The 23,303-nt window shown below is 49.6% G+C and overlaps 1 protein-coding gene across 1 annotated transcript in view; it reads right to left on the bottom strand.

Annotated features, from left to right (window-relative positions):
- ESPN (espin) overlaps nucleotides 1-23,303 on the bottom strand; it is a 140,119-nt gene that overhangs the window by 5,656 nt on the left and 111,160 nt on the right. Inside the window, exons 11-12 of the mRNA XM_015406261.1 lie at nucleotides 17,170-17,315; nucleotides 15,203-15,481 (exon numbers count right to left, since the gene is read on the bottom strand). Of these exons, the coding sequence (XP_015261747.1) occupies nucleotides 15,203-15,481; nucleotides 17,170-17,315 (425 nt within the window). The remainder of the gene's footprint in view (nucleotides 1-15,202; nucleotides 15,482-17,169; nucleotides 17,316-23,303) is intronic.

Below are 23,303 nucleotides of genomic sequence, written 5' to 3'. Positions count from 1 at the left end.
TTAAAATTCTCAGAGCAATATAATCACTCTCACTTGTGGCAAGGCAGAGCACAGGACAAAAGCGCCTGCTTAAAAATCAGCTCAAACCAGAGAAGGGGATTCTGTAAGTCAGGGGCAGCCAACAAGGACTCTCCTAGAGATGCTGCTTTGGCTGGGAATTCTTGGTTCTGCCACTGGTAGCACAGCATTAGAATGAAAAGCTGGCTTCTTGGTATTTGCGAAGCTATACCATGTGCTTGGAAAGCTCCAGCAACACCGTGTGCCATCTTGCACACATCCAAGTGACCTGAACATGGGTGCCACAACCTCAGTGCATCAGTGAAGGATCCATGGCTGCCACCACCACTCTCCAAACTCTGGTTGGTGGTTAGGCCCAAGGCATTCAGAATCTGAAACAAACTGAGACATCAATGAATACCCAAATAGACAATTGAGGTGTGCCCACTTCTTCCAGCTTAGACCTAGACAAGGCCCACTTATTTCTGCGCTCCTTTCAGCATGTTTTTGTTGCCTTCACATTGGGCACAGATCTTATTAGAAAAGGTCTGGACCTTGAATTGTTTCCGAGGGGAAAGAATCCCACGCTTGTAGAACATCCACAAGCTAGTTATGGCAAGTGTTAACAGGACAGGGAGAGAAAGTATTTTGACTTTTACAGACCACAGACAATGTGGACTTCTGAGAAGAATGTCACAACTCAGCAGTATCTCAACCGGCTGTGTAAAGTCATCCCTGAAAGGATTTCTGTTGTAAAAGAACTGTCATTTTCTAGCATAAGAACCACACTGGAAGACACAATCTCTTACTCCAGCTGGTGGAAGAGTAATGCTCAGTTTGCAGTAAAGATGAGAATTGTGGTGCAGGAACCTATTGGCTAGTACCTGTTCCATTCCAGCACAAGGTTTTTCATCGCTTAACCAGACCAACTCTTCCTACTCTCTTGGTCCTTATATATAAATAGATAAAAATAATTCTCCGGAGGCTGAGTTTCCCTGCCTAGCACAGCTGCACTCAGCAATGGATTTTTAAAAAATGAATTGTGTAAGACTAATCCTGCCAGCTTCCACTGTGCAGGGGCACAGAGATCCCTATCATCAAGGGAACCAATCTATTTCCATATCTTTAATCTTAAAAGCCCTCCACCCTGTTTCTCGCTGTTTCTGTATGACTCAGGGTGAAGATAAGGGGAAGTTTTTGATTGAGCTTAGTGGACTAAGGGGTGGGGAAACTGTCTGGAATAAACTGCTTGGAAAAGAGGGCTTTGGTGTGTCTGTGTGGTGGTGGGGAGGCAACATTTCAGTTCCGGGGAAAGGAGAATGTACCATCCAGAGCCACACTGGCCTCTCCCATCCAGAGACTCTCCTTTGGACTCCATACTTGCATTTGGGGGCAATTTCAAGAGACTTCCCCTGCTGAGCTAGCAAAACCCAAGTTATGCCCACCCGTTCTCAGCAACTTTCCTCCTGTGTACCTTTGGTCCCCTCCCCCCAGTTCACATTTGGTGTGCAAGCTCCTCGAGGTATAATTTTTTTAATTATGCGAAGCTGTACACTGATTGATTTGCATAAAGCCATGATGATTTTTCTCATGGTGTGCGCAATGCCAGAAAAAGACACACTGCCTTACCAAACTGTGTCGGCAGAAGACAGATCAGTTATAACCAATGCTCCCTCTAAGCTGTGGAGCCTCGTGAGCAAGAATTCTACTTTGTGAGTGTAATGTACTCCGCCATGACCGCGTGCGCGACCGTTGGGCCATGCGGTCAAGCAGAGTCCTGAAGCTTCGCTCCTCAAGAACAATAGCCGAGCAGATCCTAGCCCGCACCTATCAGAGGGCCAGGTCCGCAGCCGAGAGCCTATGGGACTCTCGGCTACTGTATATAGCCTATGGGGAAGTAGGGGGTGTTTTTTTGGTGGTGGTTTTTCTGAGCATATAAACCGGCCTGCGAGCCGGCTTATTTTGTCCTGTTCCCTCCGAATAAAAGTACTTTGCTGAAATAACTCAACGTTTCTCAGTACTTTTCAGTGAGCTACTGACATTAAAGTTGTGAGCGAGCGATTTGGCTACGGCATAAATGAGTTTGCTCTGGAGCCATCCCTTCCTGAGCTGAGACAACAATGTGTGAGCTGGAGGCTAAAAATCTGTGAGCTGGCTCACACTGACTCAGAGGGAACACTGGTTATAACCCTGGTGGTGGAAAGCATCATCAAGTCCTTACAAGTTGCCGAAGAGACGGGGAAAGGAGAAGTGAAGGCTGAAGGACTCTGATATGTGCCTTTGAGAACTTTGAAATGGCATGATTGGGGGTACTATTCTTACACAGTTAAGTTTAAGATTTAAAGAAAAGGGTAAAAAATACTGGAAATGTTTGACTCAGTTTATAATGATACAGAAGAAGGGAAGACTTGATGTAATTAAGCTATTGATGATCTCCTCTCTTGGGTTTTTAGGTAGTGGTGGGTTTCTTTACTTTATCCTGTAAATGTAGTTCCCCGCCCTTCTTTTCTGTGTTAGTTTTGTAGTCTTATAAAAAATAATAAAAAATCCCCTCTGGGGGCTCAAAAAAAAAAGTCGCAGCTGACTTACGGCGACCCCTGTAGGTTTTCAAGGCAAGAGACAAACGGTTGGCCATTGCCTGGCTCTGCAGAGAAATTCTGGATCTCCTTGGCAGGCTCCCATCCAAGTACTAGCCAGGGCCAACCTTGCTTCGCTTCCAAGATCGGATGGAATGGGGCTAGCCGGGGCCCTCCAGGTCAGGGTAGGAACAACCCAGCTCCCTGTGAAAAGCAGCCACCAGAGCTGCACATATGCATGTCATTTGCCCGTGGCTTGGATATAGACCCCTACTTGTTCTTCATCGTGACTAATGTTCCCTCTAAACTGGGAGCCTTGTGAGCAAATATTCTACTTTGTGAGCTACTGGCATTGAAGTTGTGAGCGAGCAATTTGGCTACTGCATAAATTAGTTTGCTCTGGAGCCGTCCCTTCCTGAGCGAAGACAAAAATGTGTGAGCTGGAAGCTAAAAAAACTGTGAGCTAGCTCACACTAACTCAGCTTAGAGGGAACACTGATCGTGACTACAAGGACATTCAAATGTTCAAGGTTGCGACAGGAAAGGCAAGAGGTGATCCGGAATTCAGAGCCGGCTTGGAGGGTTATCACCCGCACCTGGAAAGGTGCGTCACAGGTATTTCTGCATCAGCTGCTGCCCTGTCAAGAGAGAAGCAGAAAGGAATCTGGGGCCCCTCTCTACTCACTGCAAAGACGTTGTGGCCAGGCTGACGCAATCCCCGGGGCCGGCGTACTACACAATCCACCATGTGGCCAGTACACACCACGGTGTCCTCAGCTGACCCGTCTCCTTGTCAAAGGAAGAGTGGGTGGGAGGGCCGGCCAATCGCCCGGCAGACCCACCCGGGCAAGAAGCTTAGGTTGAAAAGACGAGTGAGCACGAGGTAACTGGAGCTCAACGCTCGTGGAGTGCTGGGCTTTAAATTCTCAAGAGTATTAGCCCTGAGAGGATAATGCCAGGAGGAATCTGAGGTCTCGGGAGGCTGCACGGTGACTCAGAGGAGGGCCAGGCTTGCAAAGGGGCGCTTCAGGCCAGGACTGCTTTGGGATATGGTCAGTGCATGGTGAGGTCTGAGTTACCCAGGAGCACTTTCCTCTCCTGTTGTGTGCAGGATACCTGCAAGGACTAATTCGGGGAATGGTAGAAGGTCAATAAGAGGAACCACCAGCAGACTGGGATAGACAGAAACACAGAGCTGAAAGGGAACCCCAAGGGTCATCTAGTCCAACCCCCTCCACAATGCAACAAATTCACAGCTACCCCACCATGGCCCCAGTGACCCCTGCTCTAAGCCCAGAGGAGCCACTGGGGGAGTTTAGGAGTCATAGTTCTGGGGTACAGCCGCTGCTCTGCCTGCCGAGGCTCCCTGGTTCAGTCTCCGGTAGAAAGGATCTTAGAATGCAGGTAGCGTTCCCTCTGAGCTGAGTTAGTGTGAGCTAGCTCACAGTTTTTAAGCCTCTGGCTCACACATTTTTATCTTTGCCCAGGAAGGATGGCTCCAGAGCAAATTAATTTATGCAGTAGCCAAATCGCTCGCTCACAACTTTAATGCCAGTAGCTCACAAAGTAGATTTTTTTGCTCACAGGACTCCACAGCGTAGAGGGAGCATTGGCTACTGGGAAACACAAGACTCAGGTGAGTTGCTGCCGCCAATAAGAACAGGGAATACTCAGCAAGATGGATGAGAGCTCTGACTCGGTCCCAAGCAGCTTCCTATGGTTGCTTGTGAAATACATGACCTAGATGACTCTGAGCTGCTTGGCGGAAAGGCGAGAGACAGACAAGTGACAGAATGGGTGATTGTAAGGAAAGAAAACAGAGTGAGTGATATTGCCAAACAAGGGCATCTCTCTGCAGCAGGAAAAGGCTCCAGGGGCAGGGCCAGGACCGGAAGACAGGTGCAGGTAAGGAAGTTGCTTACCATACGAAGAATGAATCTTCACCACCACCACCCCGCACCATCCCCCAGGAGTTAATAACACTAGCTGACTAACAGGGATCTTGCAAGGATTGCTGAGGCAATGTATATGAAGGGCTCTGGGCAGTTAGGAAAAGGAATGGTGCAGATGCAGAGCATCGGAAGAGACAGAATCTGTCCCTCTCCCCGGTTGCACGAGACAAACACAGGAGCAACGTTTCACGTGCCTGCAAGGATTCTGAAGGAAGAGCTGCTACAGAACAGGTGCATGTGTATATTCATAAGACAGCTGGGCCCACTTTGCATTGGCTCCGCCCCTGCAGTATCCCACCCTCCCACACAACAGTGCAAGGAGGTGGAGGAGACATAACAGGGACACAGGCTAGGAGTGCAATCCCTGCTGCATCCAATCTGGAGTTTGGGTAAATGTTTGTGGACATTTTCTCTGGGTTAGTGATGACACAAGTGTGGGGCAATACACCCAGTATTAAGGGGTACCTTTACTTCTGCGGCTTTCATATACACACATATTTCCTGCACAATCAAACAAGGCAACTTGAATTTATCTTGAATATTGATTCTCCTTTCTCCTTTTTCAGTACCAAGAAATGCTACATGGACATCAAAAGCAGAAATTACAAAGAACAGAACCTTTTAAAAAACAAAAGTCCAAGCGGCAGGTTCAGAAAAAGGCACCTGGTATGGTGCACCTAAACCGCACCATTTCAGAACACAAGGGGGGAAACTGAATGACATGAAGGCCTTAAGATATCAGTAATTCCCTGCCTGTGGATAAATAGCACATCAGGGGAAAAGGTTCATTCTGACATGGTATCCATCTGCAAGGAACTAAACTTACAAGACCCCAAGGGAGCATCCATGCATGCCCTAGAGGAAGCAAAAACCTGTCCAACTTCATACATTTCCTGACAAATTGGTGAAAGCTGAAACTGGGTTCACTTGTGCATTCCACCGACTTTCCTCCCGTCTTTATATATCTTTATATATCTACGCCCAACTACGCCAAACAGTAGCATTGCTTGAGCACCAAAAGCCCGCCACGAGTGATACAGAATGCACAGTTATGTGGTCCCCAACCGGTAAGTTCACAAGCCGGACTGGTTGTGACAGGGGGGTGCAGAGAGAAGATGTTGGCAAAAGAGTACGGTGGAAGCCAAAGCACAGACAAGATGAAGTCTGCAGCATCCGGAAAAGAAGGGGAAAGGGTTTTTAAAGCACTCTTGCCAATAAAGCCACTAGTCCACACTGGGTTTTTTGCTATCCCACCTCCTCATTAGTTGGGTTTGCAGTGCCAACCAAAGAAGAGTTATGTCCATCGACATCTGTAGACACAGAAGAGCATAGCTCTGTTTAGGATGGCTGTTATATATTGGGACTGAACCATTCCAGGTATGTCACAACAGAGACTGGCTGAGCTTGAGGCACAAGAATAATAGCCTACCAGGACTCTGGAAGTAACCATTCAAGTAGTAATGTTATGTAAACAGCCTATCATTGGGAGTGGGGTGTGTTTGGGTGTGGCAACTGCATGCTATTTAACAGAGCTGCGGCTCTGGGGTCTTGTCTTGCCCTTGCTGAAATCACAAAGTTGAGCTGATCACTAGACTTGAGCCTGCTCATCCATGGAACAACAATGGCACTGTTGACAAGAAGTAGGTGTTAAACCCTGAGAGTCTGGGAAGCCGCTCTGGACACCTCCTATGCTCCTATCCCCCCCCCAAACCCTCACAGAATAATATTCAACATTCCATATTCAGTGCAAGAAACATACTGACGGACTCAAACCTCCCTCCTGTTAATAATAAAGATGGCCAGTTCCTTCCATGCATCACACACCTTTATTTCACCACGGAAAACAAGAGCCCCAAGTAGGCACACCCGCCCAAATCCCCCCCCCCAACCTCTGCTTATACAATCAACTTGACTTTCTTCGGCTTTCAGTGGCTCGAGTTTTAAAAGGCAAACAAGAGGACATGAAATGTGCAGGGAAGAAACAAACCACATCACAAAACAGACCAGCTCAAACAGGATCCCTCTGGTCACCCATCCAACTGGAAAGAGAATCTATTAAACAGAATGTCCAAATTTTCTCCGTTGATCATCTGGCATTATAATGCACTCGGAGACAACGGACTGCAGCCTATGTCGCAAGATTTCTTCCTGGAGAAACAGCACGTAATCACACCAGTTACAGACATGCTGATTGGAAGAAGGCTGCCTGCTGTGCCTCTGCATGATTCACTGACCAGGCCTCTCCTCCTTCCAATCAGCATCCACTGGGGGGTGGATAATTCTGCCCTCTTCTCTTCATCTCATATGACTAAATCAATCGTTTTCAATACAGAGTTACCTACCTATGGAGAAGGCTGCCCATTGCATCTCTGAATGAGTCACTGTTCTGAATTGGTTTCCTTTCAATTATAGGGCACACCCAGCAACACACACTTGGGTGGGCTAGTCATAGATAGTTGGTTCTTAGCCATAAGGCTAAAAAAGCCCATCCTTCATACATAAGAGGGAAATGTGTGTCCATTTTAATTAAGAAGAAGTGTGCCTTAGCTGTCAAATGCTTGAGAAACAGGGACGTTTATGCATAGCAGACACAAACCAAGCCTGCACCTTACACAGAAGGCAGAATAACTCATTCGAAGCAGCCCCCATGAGCCAAGCTTGGTTTCACTTAAATTTAGGCTACTTAGGGAGCTGGCACTATAGTACATTGGCTGTCTTTTCTCTTTCCTGCCCCCAAATGCATCCTTAAGCCCATCTACACACAGGGCATGTTCTCCATGCTGATTTACTTGCTGAAGAACCTCTTGCACTGAAGAGGACAGGGGAGGGGGGTGGGGTGGAGGATACACTGCAAGATTGCTTTCAGCCCGTGCAGGGACCAGGCCAAACCAGTTGGGTTTCACCACTGCCCTGCATGAACCAAGGCGGCATCCCCTAGAACATGCCCAACATTATACTGTGGCTGCACATTGCTGAGGAAGTCTGGTAGTAGCGGGGAAACTATTTTTCGGGAAAGCTGTCTTCCACGATTGACCTTCTCCTCAAGGAACCCAGAGGAACTGCTGCGTTCTCAATTCCTAAAGCCAGAGGAGGGAAGCCTCCACCTCCATGGTTCAACCAGGTTCCCTCCACTCCAGACGCTATGAACTACAGCTTTGGTGAAAACTCTGGTTGTAATTATAATTGGAGACCATTACTCTCCCTTTTCCTTTTTACTGTCTAAGTTTTATCTTATCAGTTCATGTTTTTAGCTTTATTCTTGAGCAAAAGTTTGCTGCTCGGGTTTTGATTGGTGTATGCCGTTGGGAGATAATTCTCTCTCTCTCTCTCTCCCCCTCTCTCTATGTGAAGAAGAAGAAGAGATTGGATTTATACCCCGCCCTTCACTACCCAAAGGTGTCTCAGAGTGGCTTACAAACTCCTTTCCCTTCCCCTCCCCACAACAGACACCCTATGAGGTAGGTGGGGCTGAGAGAGCTCTTCACAGAAACTGCTCTTTTTTTCAAGAACAGCTCTTATCAGAACTACGGTTTGCCCAAGGTCATCCAGCCAGGTGCATGTGGAGGAGTGGAGAATCAAACCCGGTTCTCCCAGATTACAGCCCGCGCACTTAACCACTACAACCAAACTGACTTCCCCAGGAGATCCTAATGTGAATCCTATGTACTCTGGGGAAATTGCTTTCAAGGGTTCTTGTAAAAACATTACTATTAATGGGGGAGGGTTTTACAGGCTACAAGTTCCAGGCTCAACCCCTGCCATCTGTTAAAAAGGGTCTTGGGTAGCGAGTGTAGGGAAAGAAGCCCACCTGAGCCCTTCCACAGCCACTGATGTTGGATAGACCAAAAATCTGACTCATTATAAGAATGTCGAAAGACCCCTGGCCTGATCGGATGACCACTGATACATCCAACCCAGCAGTGGGCAGTTGGGAAGCTCTCATGAAGATGACCGACTTCCCTCCAACATCTGGTGACAGCTATTTTGCCATAGGGGCTAACAGATGTGGACAGACTGCGCCTTCCTCTATGAATTTATCCAGCATCTAAGGCACTCTGGCCACTGCCATGCATGGCGGCAGCAAATCCCATAAGCTAGTAATACACCAGTGGAAAGAAGGGATTTTCTTTAGTGGGACTTGAATCTACCACCAATCAGTTTCACTGGGTGACTCTGAGTTTTAGAAGCTTCAGATGTTCACACGAGTGAAAGCACTTCCCCACTAGGGCTTAGCTCCAGGTCGCACAAAAGCGCAGCCGTGGTCTCTCGCCTCCGTCCAAGGACGCAAGCAAAAGCCCTTGCCGAGGGCCGTTGTGACCTCCGGCCCACTCTCACAACCAGCTCTGGTGAAGTTGCATTGCTATCTTGGAGTGCCCCCAGGAACGCCTTCCAGCAAGGTGGGTGGGGTTGGGATTGGCCAACCCCAAGGTGGGATGCTGAAACTGGGCCGGAACTCAGCATGTGTGAAAGATGACAGCCCTCTCCACCCACCCAAGGGGCACCCTCAGATGTCAAACATCTCTGCCTCTTTCTCCTTCCAAAAGGAGAAGCTACGGTCTATATAGCGGCAAATGTCTTCGTTGCTGAATTCCCCGAGCTCCGAAACCAGCTGGACGGAGCTTTTCCTACTTTTAGGGGTCGGGGTTGGGGCCAGTTCATCTGCAGTAGGGCTGGTGGGTTCTTGGATGCTGCTGATCAAGGTCTGAGACGATTCCTGGTGGCAGAGGACAGGAGGGTGGCACGCCTCTGCCGGCACCTCCGCTTCCGCCACGGCCGCACTGTCAGGTCGCAAGTTGTCCCCAAAGAACTCCTGCTTGAGGTCCTCGAAGCCGTCCAGCCAATCCCTCTTGCCAGCCTCGATCTCCTCCATCACCACTTTGTGGAACTGGCGGATGAGCTCCCAGCTGTGGCTACCCAGCCGGTCAAACATCTCGTAGCAGAGGAGGTGGCGGAACTTGCGCTCTTCCCGGGTCATGCTCATTTCCAGCAACTGGAAGTAGCCCAGCATGAAGAGATCTAGGGTGAGGCTGTCGTACTCCACTGGCGTGCCACTGACATGGGGCAGGAAATGCTCAGGCCAGTAGAGCATGTTGGTGCGGCTCAGGCGCCGGATCTGCCTGGTGGGCACCTGGCTGATGATGTTTCTCCAGTGAGCTATCAGCTTCCCCACCACTTGCCGTTGCTTCATGAAATACAAGAGCCGGTCATCGTCGCTGGGCTTTTTCCCCAACTCGATTGACAGGATATCGTCCGTGCCGTTGTACGCTTTGTGGTCTTCGGCCAAATCAACACTCAGAGTCGTGGCCACCTTCCTTTTGGGGGTCGCTGGCTTGTCCGATTCGGTGAAGGTCCACTTCTTCCAGTGCTCGAGGAAAAGGTAGACGATTCTTTCCTTCCGCATGTCAATATAGTCTTGGACACAGCTCAGTTCTGTCTGCACCGTGAGACTCCTGGTCATGTGGTCCGGACTGAACAAAGCTTCCCCAAAGGGATCTCCTCCTACACACTGAGCATTCCCCTGTGTGGGGAAGAGGGGCCCCACTTCCCCATAGAGCAACGGGACGTGTGAGAGCTGAATGGGTGGCTCCATGCCAATGGCAGGGATGTCCTCCCCCAGCACACCAAACCCCTCAATGCCACTGATGTAGTCTTCTTCCAAGATGGGTTCTCGGCTATAGGCAAATGGTGCGGTTCCCACGGGAAGAGATCTCTTCCGTTTGTACACTCGGCCAGATGAGGTATTGGGTAACTGGGACTGAATGTGCAACTCATAGTTGGCCTTGAGGTTCTTCACGGACACTCCCCACTGCATGATCTCCTTCTCCACTTCCTCTCGGGTGCAGCTAAAGGACTGGGAGCGGGCAATGTTGGCTGGGCCATCTTTCAAGGGAGGCGAGGCCCGCTGAGAAGCCTCTACAGCGTTGTCCACTTGCTCCAGCCCTTCCGGGGTCACCATGTCAGCCAGGCTAGTGGCCTTTCCTCCCAGTGTGGCCAGGAGGATGGCCATACTCTTCAGGAGAGTCGAGATCTTGCTGCACCAGGCCGGGAGATCGTCGGCTCGTCCCTGCATGCGCTTGGGATTGATGGTGAAATGTTCGTTCGCCAAGGCGGCGGAGACAGGCAGCAGTTGCTGCAGCTCGGTCTCCAGCTGCTCCAGCTCAGTCTCCACTTTCTGAACCTTGTGCATCACCTGGAGGTTCTCAATTTGCTTCTCAATGCGGAGGATGTCCTCCTCAGTCATGAGCTCCCCAAAGGGACCGAGGATGGCATTGTGGGCATGGGAGTATCGCCAGCCTTCCTGAGGGTAGTAGCTACCGGAGTGAAGCTAAGGCAGGGCGAAAAAAGAACATAGGGCAAACGTCTCCCTCAGGATTGGCCTCTACACAGTCCTTTGTTTTGCACACACTAGGCCTTACATGTCCCCTCGTGGTGTAATGGTAATGGCCCAGGCTGGTTGAGGGTGTTCAGCTGGGGGGGGGGCAATGCAGGCTGGGGTGGACAGGATGGGTAGGCAGTGTGGGAGTGGTGGAGAGACAGACACTTACATTTTTTTCAGCTCACGTGGTGGGCATGCGAGAGAACCGCACAAGGAACAGAGTGGTGTTATTGATTCAACGGCAGACCCCGCCGGGAGGTGTTCACACATTACACCACTGAGTGATCATGTAAGGCATTTATTCCTGCAGTATTGTGTTCAGGGGAAATGGAAGTTTGAGGGGGGAGAATGTCTTTTTTTTTTCTCCTTGCTAGCCAAATGGACCCAATTTAAAAGCAGCTGGAAAGGTCAGAACTTGGAAGGCCCTCAAGCCAGGTAATCGCCGCAGTGACTCTTGCCCTGAAGAGTTGACCCTTGGCGCATACTGCAGGTTAAACGCATTTTAGAGACAGCCACACCAAGGCACAGAGCTCAAAACCATGCGGAGGTCATAGGAGATGCATGCCATCTCTCCTCTACCACTCCAACAACTCCCAGCACACAGAAAAATCTCACAAGAAAAAAAATCAAATGAGTTGGGAGAAAATAATTCTGTTAGAAGGCCACTGAAAGTAGTTTGCAGGACTCTCTCTTGCCCCTCAGCTATTGGCTGAGCCCATGATGACACACGGAATGTTCATGAGTGTTCCGAGATAGCGAAAGGGCAGTCATGGAAGGACAAAGCAGAGGACATAAGGGAAATGGACATTTAATATGACTGGCAGAGAGACTTGTCTTTATGTGTGTAGTGGGGAGATTAAGTAGAAGGTAAGAATACGAAGAGAGGCGTTTTATTCAAGGAGAGGGGTGATACGAGAGAGTGACTGGTCCAAGATCCTCCATCCAACCTGACGAAGAGTTCTGGAGAACTCGACAGCTTGCACACTGTTTTGTGTCATTTTGGTCAGTCCTAATAAAAGGGCTTGTGCTTTTTTGGATTTTGATTTCGGATCAGCACAGCTGCAAACAACTTACATGTACCAAGAGCACGGCAGAGTGGGGCTGCTTCCCCAAGGACTGCTTCCACAGCAGAGTGGGGGGGGGGGGTTTGAACCCGGGACCTTGCAGGTCCTAGTCCAGTGCTCTAGCTAGTACACCACTCTGGCTCCTAAGTATACGCCACAGAGTAGATTTTTCTGCTTCCCCCCCCCCCTGAGAACAGCAATCAAAAAGCCTTTCTCTGTGCATACCCAAGGAACCCTGGATTGCCTTATTAGGGACACCCGAATGAAAAGGTCAGTAAAGGTGAACGAACATCCCCTCGTGGTATATTCTGCCATTCGCATTCCTGGCAATACACAATCACAGGAAAACAGAGTGCACTTGGGAGGGGCTGGCTGTGGCTCAGTCGAAGAGCTTTTGCTTGGCATGCAGAAGATTCTGGGTTCAATCCCTGGCATCCCCAGTTAAAAAGAACCAGGCCACAGTGTATGTGAAAGAGCTCTGCCTGAGACCCTGGAGACCACTGCCAGGCTGAGTAGACAAGACGGACCTTGATAGGCCAATGGTTTACAATGGGAGTCGCCTGAGTTCTTGGCAGAAACCCAGAAGAAATGTTTGGTGAGACTTGAGAAAAATTTTCTGCTTGAGCGTTTACAGATGAGGAGCAGTTCCACCTTTGAAAAAGAAAGAAATTGCAGAAACGGAAAGGAGCTAGTGAATGCTTCAGGCTGGAATTGAGTCTGTATGTATACAGAGCCTAATTGTTGGACCGTCTCATTTGGAAAGCTCGTATACAGAGACTCTGGGGATTGAAACTGCAACAGATATTCAACACTGTGGAGAGAATAAGATATAACTTTACTGCCGTCTGATACGCTTTCAAGCAACTAGCTGAAATTGAGTTAAACAGAGACCTTGGGAACTTAAGTTGAAACATATATTCAGCATTGTGGTGAGAATGAAATGTAACCCTACTGCTGTTGGATATGCTTTCAAGCAACAAGCTGAAATTGATGGTTTACGCTACAAGCTGAATGCATTATATTGATACTGAAACTATAAGATATTTTGATATTGTATGTACTTTGAGAGGTAATTTAATAAGTGTGGTGTTAATATTCGTTAGTAATTTTCATTGAAGTGTTACATTATATTATACATGTAAGGACCTTGGCAGACAGGTTGGCATGGAGGCTGTGCTCTACCTAGAGTGAATCCCTGGATGAGCCCTGACATTAGGAGAGAACCACATCCTGTCAATTTCCATTTTTGTCCAACACTACCTCCAGAAACACCAGCGTGGGGCTCAACTAAGGTCAGAGAAGTCAAGATTAGGGTCTTACTTCAACAGACGGCCACCACTTGAATGATTCTGTGCCACCTAAAAGCCACTTGCCAAAACAGGGACATCTGAACACATGGAATTCACTGCCACAGGAGGTGGTGGCGGCTACAGGCATGGACGGCTTCAAGAGGGAATTGGATAAGCATATGGAGCAGAGATCCACCAGTGGCTATTAGCCACAAGATATAGACAGGAACTCTCAGTCTGGGGCAAGTGATGCTCTGCCTTCTTGGTGCTTGGGGGGGGGCAACAGTGGGAGGGCTTCTAGTGTCCTGGCCCCACTGCTGGACCTCCTGATGGCACCTGGTATTTTTGGCCACTGTGTGACAGTGTTGGACTGGATGGGCCATTGCCCTGATCCAGCATTGGCTTCTCTTATGTTCTTATGTTCTTCATCAGACCCAGGCTGATAGAGACAATTTGCGATCAATGGGCCTTCTTCCCCAGTAAGTGAATGCGGGACTGAAACAGTATAGCTGAATAATATCTGTACGATAGACGGGTCTCAATCGCTGTCCTCTAGAGCAGGGTTCCTCAGCTTTTTCAAGCCTGCAGACACCTGTGGGATTCTGGCATGGTGGGCACCGCCACAAAATGGTTGCTGCAGGAGGCGGAGCCAGCCACAAAAATGACTGCCACAGCTTAACTTCAGCAGCACAGTGAAGATGCCTGTGCCGTGTTGGCAGCTGCCGCCAAAGCAACACTCTTAAAAATCTGCACCGTCAATCAAGTCTCCAATAGCCAATCAGAAGTCTTGTTGAGCAAAAGCTCTACCTGGCCCCACCCACTTCCTATTGTGGGCACCAGGAAAAGTGTTGGCGGGTACCATTGTGCCCATGGGCAACACATTGGGGACCCCTGCTCTAGAGCGATTCACTAGACAGGAAGTCAAGGAAGGACAGATGTCAGAGAGCATTTGAAAACTGATCTATCATGTTACTGATAAAAGATACCCGAGGGGGTTGCTGGAAATTATCCAGTCCTAATCGCTGCTCAACTCTTAGCAGACTGTGGCTTTAGTATTATTTTCCTGGTTAAGGTTCTGAAAAAAAGAAAGTTATGTCTCCTAGTTTCAATGTACTGTTCTTTCTAAAAAAAAATTGTTTGAAAAGTGCATTGAAGTTCTCGGCCTTTTCTCTCATGCAAACTCTAAACCCAATTGATCTGGTTTTCCAGGGAGTGGGGAGCAGAGAAAATTTAGGGGGGGAAGTATACAATGATGCATTTAGGGGGGGAAATATACAATGATGCATTATTTTATTAATTTGGGGGAAGAAGGGGAGAAAAGAGTGAGATGAGAACAGTCTCCAGTCAACTGAACACAAAATAAACAAGAACACCACCACCACCACCCCCAGCTTGCAGCAGGAGGAGGAGGAGGAGGAGGAGGAGGAGGAGGTGGTGGTGGTGGTGGTTGGATTTATACCCCGCCCTTCACTTGCGAGTCTCAGAGCGGCTTACAAACTCCTTTCCCTTCCCCTCCCCACAACAGACTCCCTGTGAGGTGGGTGGGGCTGAGAGAGCTCTGGCAGAAACTGCTCTTTTTCAAGGACAGCTGTGCCAGAGCTTGTGACTGACCCAAGGTCACATCAGCTGGTGCAAGTGGAGGAGTGGGGAATCAAACCCGGTTCTCCCAGATTAGAGTCCGCGCACTTAACCACTACACCAAACTGGCTCTCCTTCCTTGAAGACTTTGTCAGAACCAAAGAGCAAGCTGGGTTTGGATCTCAAAGCATCACCAGATTCCTCTGGCCCACCAGGGGAAGACACTAGAACAACCGGTAGCCACTGCCTGTGGGCAAGAGAGTTTGATCTCCACAGGGCCTGCGCAAAGCAATTTCTTCACAGCAAACTCACTGCAAGCTCCACCACACCACGCTGGCTTCCTCCCGCTTCCCCAGCCTCCTTTGTGTACCTTGCGCCTTTGCTCTTCTTCTTCCTGGATCTTCATCTGCAGCTTGCGGACCATGACCTGGCGCTTCCACTCTGGAATGGGCCGCCCCTGTTCGTCGTGGGTGGGGATCAGGGCCTCGATATCCATCTGGCTGGCTGGGGCCGAGGAGGCCAGCAACGGCAAGGAGCCATTGACCACCGGCTCGGGCGAAGTGGCGGGCCTGGGTGCCGAGGTCCCATCAGGAGTAGACGGGGGAGTCGGTGTCCTGGTGGGAGATGGGGAGGAGTTGGGAATTTCAACCTGCATTGGAGGAAGGAAGAGGATGTGAGAATTGGGAGGAAGAGGTCTTTCTGATGCCTGCCTGAAAACAGCTTGGCTCTTTTCTGAGTCTCTTTTGTGCAACAACAATTACCTGCAACTGGATTTCCCTGCTCAGACACCTGAATCCAGCTGCAAATGATTGTGATACTGGATACCAACACCAGACGGATGCAGCCGTGGAATTTCCCCCCCCCTGAAGTCCTGTTCCCTCTAAGCTGAGTTAGTGTGCGCTGGCTCACAGTTTTTTAGCCTCCGGCTCACACATTTTTGTCTTCGCTCAGGAAGGAGGACTCCAGAGAAAACGAATTAATGCAATAGCCAAATCGCTTGCTCACAACTGTAATGCCAGTACCCCACAAAGTAGAATTTTTGCTCACAAGACTCCACAGCTTAGAGGGAACATTAACTACTCGCTATTTCACATTTCTCTGTCCTGCAGACAGAGCTGGGATTGAAATTCTACCCCAAACTGGGTTTTGCTCTTCTTGCGGCCAAGACCATCTCTCACCACATGGGGGCATGCATTCCCAACATGGAAAGGACACATTTAGACCGCATCACCGTAACACTTCGTTGCGCATTGCACAATTATGATGCTATTGCAATCGTTTGCAGCTGGGATGGCTTGTCCGCCCAGGAAACTCCAGTTAGCGATGGTTGCTAGAGCACAGTTACCAGTGGCATGTGGGTGCAGCCCTAATCTCACGGCAAGGTGGGCAGACACGAAAGATGTGTGTGGCTGGATGCCCATGCTTGCTATTTAGTAAACTGAATTCTGTCTCCAACCAGAAGCATTCAAGGATATGCTTCAGTTCATGTTCATATGTGAATGTGGTCATATGTTAGTAGAAGACGGGCAGAGAATTCCTTGGAATTCAAACTAGGAAACTTTTTTTTTTAAAGAGGCTTCCGTCAGCAAAAACTTAGTGACCTCACTGGAAAGACCCCACCAGCTCCCCTCCTCTGGTTCGTTAATGACATGGGGCTGTGGCTAAGTGGTAGAAGAGAAGGAGAAGAGATTGGATTTATACCCCGCCCTTCACTACCCAAGGGAGTCTCAGAGTGGCTTACAAACTCCTTTTCCCTTCCCCTCCCCACAACAGACACCCTGTGAGGCAGGTGGGGTTGAGAGAGCTCTGACAGAAACTGCTCTTTTCCCAAGAACAGCAGTGCCAGAACTATGGCTTGCCCAAGGTCATCCAGCAGGTGGAAGTGGAGGAGTGGGGAATCAAACCCGGTTCTCCCAGATTAGAGTCTACGCACTTAACCACTACACTAAACTAGAGCATCTGGTTTGCAACCAGGAAGTCCCAGGTTCAATCCTCGGTGCCACCTACTCTTAAAAGGATCCGGAAGCAAGCTGGTGATACGCAAGACCTGAGACCCTGAGAGCTGCCAATAATCAGACTAGACAGCACCGACCTCAACAGGCCAAGCGCCCAGCTTGGCATAAGGCAACCTGATGGGTTCATAAGCATTCCTCGCCTCCTACCTGGAGGAACCAATCCCGTTCAGTGACGCTTTGTGCACCCAGCTCTCCCCCTTGCAACTAAAAGCAACCCTCCATCACCCCACACTGTTGACCCCATTGCCGTGTTGCCTCTTCCCTCCCCTTTAACATGCAGGCTGAAAAGGTGGCCAAGCAACCAGCCCAGCCGGTCACCTACGTTGGTGCCCGCCTGGCCGCAGCCCGAGAAGACTGTGGTGAAGCCCTTGCTCTGGGGTGTCGGCTTGAGGCTCTTCCCCGCCTTGATTTCGGCCAGCAACTCGGCGTTGTCACCGGTTGGGGACATCATGTTGAATGACTTGGTGCCTGCAAGAGAAAGACCCCAGGGGGGGAACACTTAATAAATTCTCCATAGTGGCGCCCCCCTCCCTTCAGAACCCTTGACCTGCAGAGGCTATAAGGCTCTTAGGCAGTTGACGGAGACCTTGTTAGTCTGGGGTGGGGGACAGGCTGATCTATTTCCCCCTTCATTCCATTCTCCCCCCCCTTAAATCCTAATTGCTGGTCTCCGATTGCATTATATTATATTGCTGGTCTTGGTTGGTTTGCTCTTAAATTCTGCATTGAGTCACTGATGAAAGCACTTTAATGGTGGCTATACAAAAATTGTTTTATTATTAACTGTATCAGTACAATGGGTGGCTGGTGACAGCAGCAGACACACGGGGGAGGGGGAGGCTCACCAGGTATGCAGAAAACAACAGGTGCACCCCAAACAACCTGAGCGTGCACCAGGAGGTACAAAATGTGGCAGAGAGAAGAGGAATGTCAGCGAAAGGGAAGGAATGGAGAGGGGGTTGACAGATACAGAAGCACACCAGCAACCTCCACTTATAGGTAGTTGATTTGGGCTCACAGAAACTTTTAGTTGTTCTGTGTATTTCTTGCAGTATACTAATGACCTAAGCACACAATGTGGGGGTTATTATCCTATATGCGGGGAAGGGAAAGTCTAGAGTACTGTTTTCTGAGCCCACCATGAACTGAGGATATCATTTCAAAGAGCAAATCTCCCTTGAACCCTGGAATCATCTGATTCCCCTCCCAAACGCTTCACACAAATATCCTTCTTCAAGATGCCTGCAATTCAATATCTTTGCAATGATAGGTCTCTCTCCTTAAATCTCACTCGACCTCACAGACTTAGACAAAACAGTCATCGATAAAATTAGTTAAGGAACCACAGAACCCTGTCTTCGGTTCTGCAACAGACTCACACCACTGTTGTTCTGGAAAAAGGCAAAGAGCTAATGCGCATGTTAGAAGAATTACAAGGAACAGCCCTCCTGCAACTGTGCCATTTTCGAAAGGAGGTGGGGGGGAAATGCATGTCTGAATAGAAAAGTTTCAGTGCAAGCAGAAAGCTAGGATGTCAGGGAGTTTGATAGGCTAGCTGTAGTTCCTGACATCCTAGTTTTCTACGAGGGGAGACTTCTTTTTCAATATGAGGAAGTATTCAAGCATGTGATCCCCCACCTTCAGTCCGAAGTGGTACAGACCAGCAAGAGCAGCACCACATGATTCGCCTGATCACATGATTCTCTTGATCACGTATCTCAGCTCTATGTCTCTGGCCATTCCGACATTGCATAACGGTGAATCAGTTTGCTTTCTTTAAAAAACACAAAAACAAAACAAAAAGGTCATTGGTATGTATTCATCCAGAATCTTTTCTTCCTTCTTTTTCATTTGACTGGCTCTAGCTTTTTACACATTACTGCCAGGAAACTGGAATTTCAGAGGAGGCTGTATCTTTCGACATTAATTAAGCAACATTTTTATAACTAAATATTTGAACCAGAGACTTCCTGGCTAACACAAGTACTTCAAAGTCACACAAAGGCAAGCCACTCTCTCTCAGCTGCACCCTTCCCTTCCCAAAATCTGCACTGCTGAGATAATCATAGTGGACTACTTTTCAGGGCTGTCATAAGGATTCCTAAGAAGCCTAACTACACATCACATGAGAGATCCATGACCATGTCTCCCGATGTTTTCATTTAATATTATACGACAGCTCCTAGGTGGGGGCAGCATGGTGTAGTGGTTAGAGTGCCAGTCGAGGAACCAGGAGACCTGGGTTCAAATCTGCACTCATCCATGAAACTCACTGGGAGATGTTGGGCCAACCACCATCCCTTAGCTTAACACTATCTCACACGGGTGTTGTGAGGACACAATGTCTCTCTGTGTGAAGCCAGTGTGGTGTACTGGCTAAGAGTGACGGATTCTAATCCGGAGAACCAGGTTCGATTCTGCACTCCTCCACATGAAGCCAGCTGGGTGACCTTGGGTCAGTCACAGCTCTCTCAGAGCTCTGTCAGCCCCAGCCATAAGTCGAGCTACCAACTTTAGTGATGCATAACGCTAAAAGAGTTAGAACTTAAGGCTGCCAGACAAACTTCAGATCTCCTGGCTATACGACACACACTGCCATACGACAGTTATTATCAATTAGTGTCTGTGCGTGGGGAGAGGGACGGAGAACCATTCATGCTGCCCGGACCTCTTTGGAAGAAGGGTAGGATAAAAAGAAAGAAATGGAAAGACAGGGGCTATTAGTCCCAAAAAGGGACAAAAGGGAGGCAAAAATATGGACATTTATTATTATCCCTACCACAGTTAACAGCAGAAAGGGGCATTGGGGGTGTCTCTAAATGGCATTGAGGAAAGGGTCTGCCTCTGGCATCGAGGCTCTGATCTGAGCTATCCCCCCCCCCCCCCCCCCCGCTCCCGTTTTCAACATTAAAATCAGCCTGGAGACCTGATTCAACTCTCCCACATAAAACAAGCAGTCTGTCCCTTTGCTAGTGCACGAGAAGGACCCCAAACCCTCCAAATGCACTAGATCAGCGCTAACTAATAACAACAAGAACTATGCTTAAAGATTTGTGATTCCTTCTGTGGGAACTCCTCTCTTACCGGGCAGAGAAGGGGAGTTCCTGGAATCCCTTCGGCAGCCCAATTTCTCTCTCCCCTTCAGCGGTTTTAAGGCACCCTAGCAGGAGATCAAGACAAGATACCGAAATGTACCTAGGGACTGAAGTGCTGGGGGAAGCTTGGCATCATCTGTACAAGACTGCGCAAGAGAGCTGCAGCCAAAGGCCATCCAGTAATTGCCAGGGTTACGGCCCATTAATGGGCCCACCAATCGAGAGCCGATGCCAGTCTTTTGGTTCTTGGGGGAGGGGGTTAAACAGGTTGCTCCTGACTTACCCCACAGCGAGGGACGGCGCACCCCATGATGCCCGGCAACGAGGCAAAAGACTCTAGAATTTCCGTCCGTAAATACTACTGCCCACCCCAAGGTCATGTAAAAAGCATTTCTAGGTCGAATTGTCCTAAAGACCCCCTACCACTAGTGCTGGTTATCAAGGGAACCAAACACACAACCTTGCAAGGAACTCCAGGAAACCGCTCTGAAGCTAGGAAAAGGGAAGGAAAAGCAGGGAGGGCTGTTCCGTCTTTAAGAGGCTCAGCACCCCACAGAGTAATCCCATTTTGGAAGAAGCCAGGGATCATTAAGCCACAATGGCAACCTAATTGCTGCATCGAGATGTCAGAGAGGAAGAGGCTGCCGGGGAGGTCTCTCTCCCCGGCCTCCGCTGCACTCCCCACAGAAGGATCGCTTGGGTCTGAATTCTCCCATGCCAGGAGCAATCCTCCGGAGGTATAAAAATAAAAGCGGTTCAACTCACATGGAAAGGCAAAGAAAGCTGAGGGCCAAAGGAGGCACGGAGCGTTCCGGGCGCAGAATTAAATTGGGCCTTCCTTGTGGACTTTTTGGCAGCTCCTCCACCTCCGTCCCAAGTTAAATCCCATGATGGCGCCAGTCGGCTCGCTCTCACCTTCTTCTTTTTTTTTTTTGACAACCACGGCTGTTGGGCACTCAGGTGTAAGGCAGGTAACAGGTTAAGAAGGGATAAAGCAGGCGAGGGAAGGTCAGGGATGGGTTAGCCAGGTGCTCAGCAACACACACACACACACACACACACACACACACACCGCCCTTCTAGGGAGACCTGGAATAGAGCTGATCCAAGATAATGAAAATCTTGTTTCGGGGAGGCATTTGGTCCAAGCTGTAAGGCTGGAGCTCTCCCTCCTGTTCCACCTGCCCCCGAGTGCAAATGCAAGCAGAAGCAGACTCCCTGGCCTTTTCAGGTACTTCTGGCCCCAAGGTCAAAGGGTCTCCTGAGGCCCCCCCCCCCCCAGGAAGCAGGACACTGAACGGTGCATCTAACCGCTTACGGAATGGCTGGTCTACTCTCAGGGGGAGATACTTGCCCTGTTTGGCCTCTTGCAGCGCTGCGTGGAAGGCGCAATCCCAGCGTTCCTGGGCTGTGGGGCAGCAGCTGGCCTCTTCCTGAAAGCATCCGTCCTGAGCCATGCGGGTCAGGGTGGCCAGTTCTCTAGCAAGCCATTATGTCGCCAGGGGGTGGGAAGCTTTGTTGTGCCGCCTGCCTCTCCCTGCCAGGGAGGGGGAGATGGCTGGTAGCCCTTTCCGAGGACAAAGGGCCGTTGGCATGAATGGCCCACTTTTGGAAAAGGACATGCTATTAAGCGCCGGCTCGAGACCCCCAAATCCTACAGGATTCAGGGCTAATAAGTGCGATGCATTGAACGCTTGCCAAATTGGAAATACTAATAAGCCACAGGAGAACCGAGGCCTGATGGACATTCACGTGTCCGGCTAATGCTGAGCATATGAGTTCAGACAAAAGGAACATTTTGTGATTGGGGGGGGGGGGGGGGAAAAACAGTCAGGGCAAGTGGTAGTGGTGGTGGGAATCATCCTGCTTCCAGGAGGAACAAAGCTCCAATCCAGAGCAAGCTTCCCTAATGGAAGTGAAGAGGCAGGCAGGTTCAGTGGGCAGAGCTGATTCATCACAAGTGGGGTTTCTTTGTAATGTAGGGTTTCTTTTTTTTTTGTGTGTGTGTTTTTAAAAGCAGGCTGGTATGCATTAAAATGTTCACACAGACACCAGGAAATCAAGAAATGAATGATAGCTGAATTTCTGGCCAATGTCCGAAAAGGGGGGGGGGGGGTCCAGGCGGAAACAGGGGCAGGATTTTGTGGAAGCAGAAGAAAAGTAGTCCTCTTTCTCCATCTCATTTTAATTTCTGTAGATCTCAGAAGGCACTAAAGCAGTGATGGCGAGCCTTTTAGAGACCGAGTGCCCAAACTGCGACCCAAAACCCACTTATTTATTGCAAAGTGCCAACACGGCAATTTATCCTGAATACTGAGGTTTTACTTTAGAAAAAACAACTCATACATTAACTTAAGATGATCCAAACATAGTAAGGAAAGCAATCCCAAATACTTTCATTTACTTAAAATTATTTGGCAGAGAATTCGACACTTTAATGATGGTCTGGGCATGGCTGGGGCGATGGCACGCGTGCCCACAGAGAGGGCTCTGAGTGCGACCCCTGGCACCCGTGCCATAGGTTCGCCACCACTGCACTAAAGGTTTAGGGGCCAACAATCCAGCCCCATGAGGCAGGGCCAGTCCCAGGCACTGGGGGCCCCTGCCCACTAGGAGGGCCTCCCACTCGCCCTCCTTTCCACCCCCACATGCCCCCATCTGCCCATGCGGCTTCCTTCTGCTTGCAAATCCTGCCCCCGCCCGGTTGCCTGTGCCACCTGCCAGTGTGTGCGGCTGAGAGTGCTACTCTCGTTTCCACCACTGTGCACCACCAACGTGTCCTTCTTTTTGACTCTAGGCAGCTGGCAGCACCGGTACAGATAAGTGGCGGGGAGGTATGTGGGTGGGGGTCTGTGGCAGTGGGCCCCACCAGAATTCCTGGGCCCCGGCTGCTGCCCCACCTCAGGGTATGCTGACACTGGCCCTGCTGTGTGATGACCAGCTTTCATTGAACACACACACAAGTTCCTAGTCCTTAATAAGGCTTGGCCGCAACCCCGTAGCTACAGTGGGGCATCTTGGGGCTAGGCCCCCCGACTTGCTGGCAAGGCCCCCTGACTCCCCATCTAGCCCAGGGCGTCACAGCCTTCTCCCCCGGATTAATCTGATTAGCCAGTGCCCCCTAAGAAATTTAAATGCCCCCACGGCTTGAAAAATCCTAGCTACGGGCCTGCTCGGCAGTAACCATGAGATGCCTGAACATGCCTCAGAAGCCGACAACTGGGAGCTCAGATCTGAGCAACGGCTTGGGTGGGCTGCCTCGCCTCATGACACTGGGAAGCAACGGATATTATGTAGAAATGACACACACACCCTCTCCAAAAATCCACGTAACATACCAAAATGCTTAAATCAGGCACAA

The sequence above is a fragment of the Gekko japonicus genome, unplaced genomic scaffold, assembly GCF_001447785.1.
Source record: "Gekko japonicus isolate JY-2015 unplaced genomic scaffold, Gekko_japonicus_V1.1 scaffold1383, whole genome shotgun sequence".
In the NCBI taxonomy this organism is placed as follows: domain Eukaryota; kingdom Metazoa; phylum Chordata; class Lepidosauria; order Squamata; family Gekkonidae; genus Gekko; species Gekko japonicus.
Note: the sequence above shows the minus strand (reverse complement) of the source record. Positions and strands in the feature narration are given on the sequence as shown.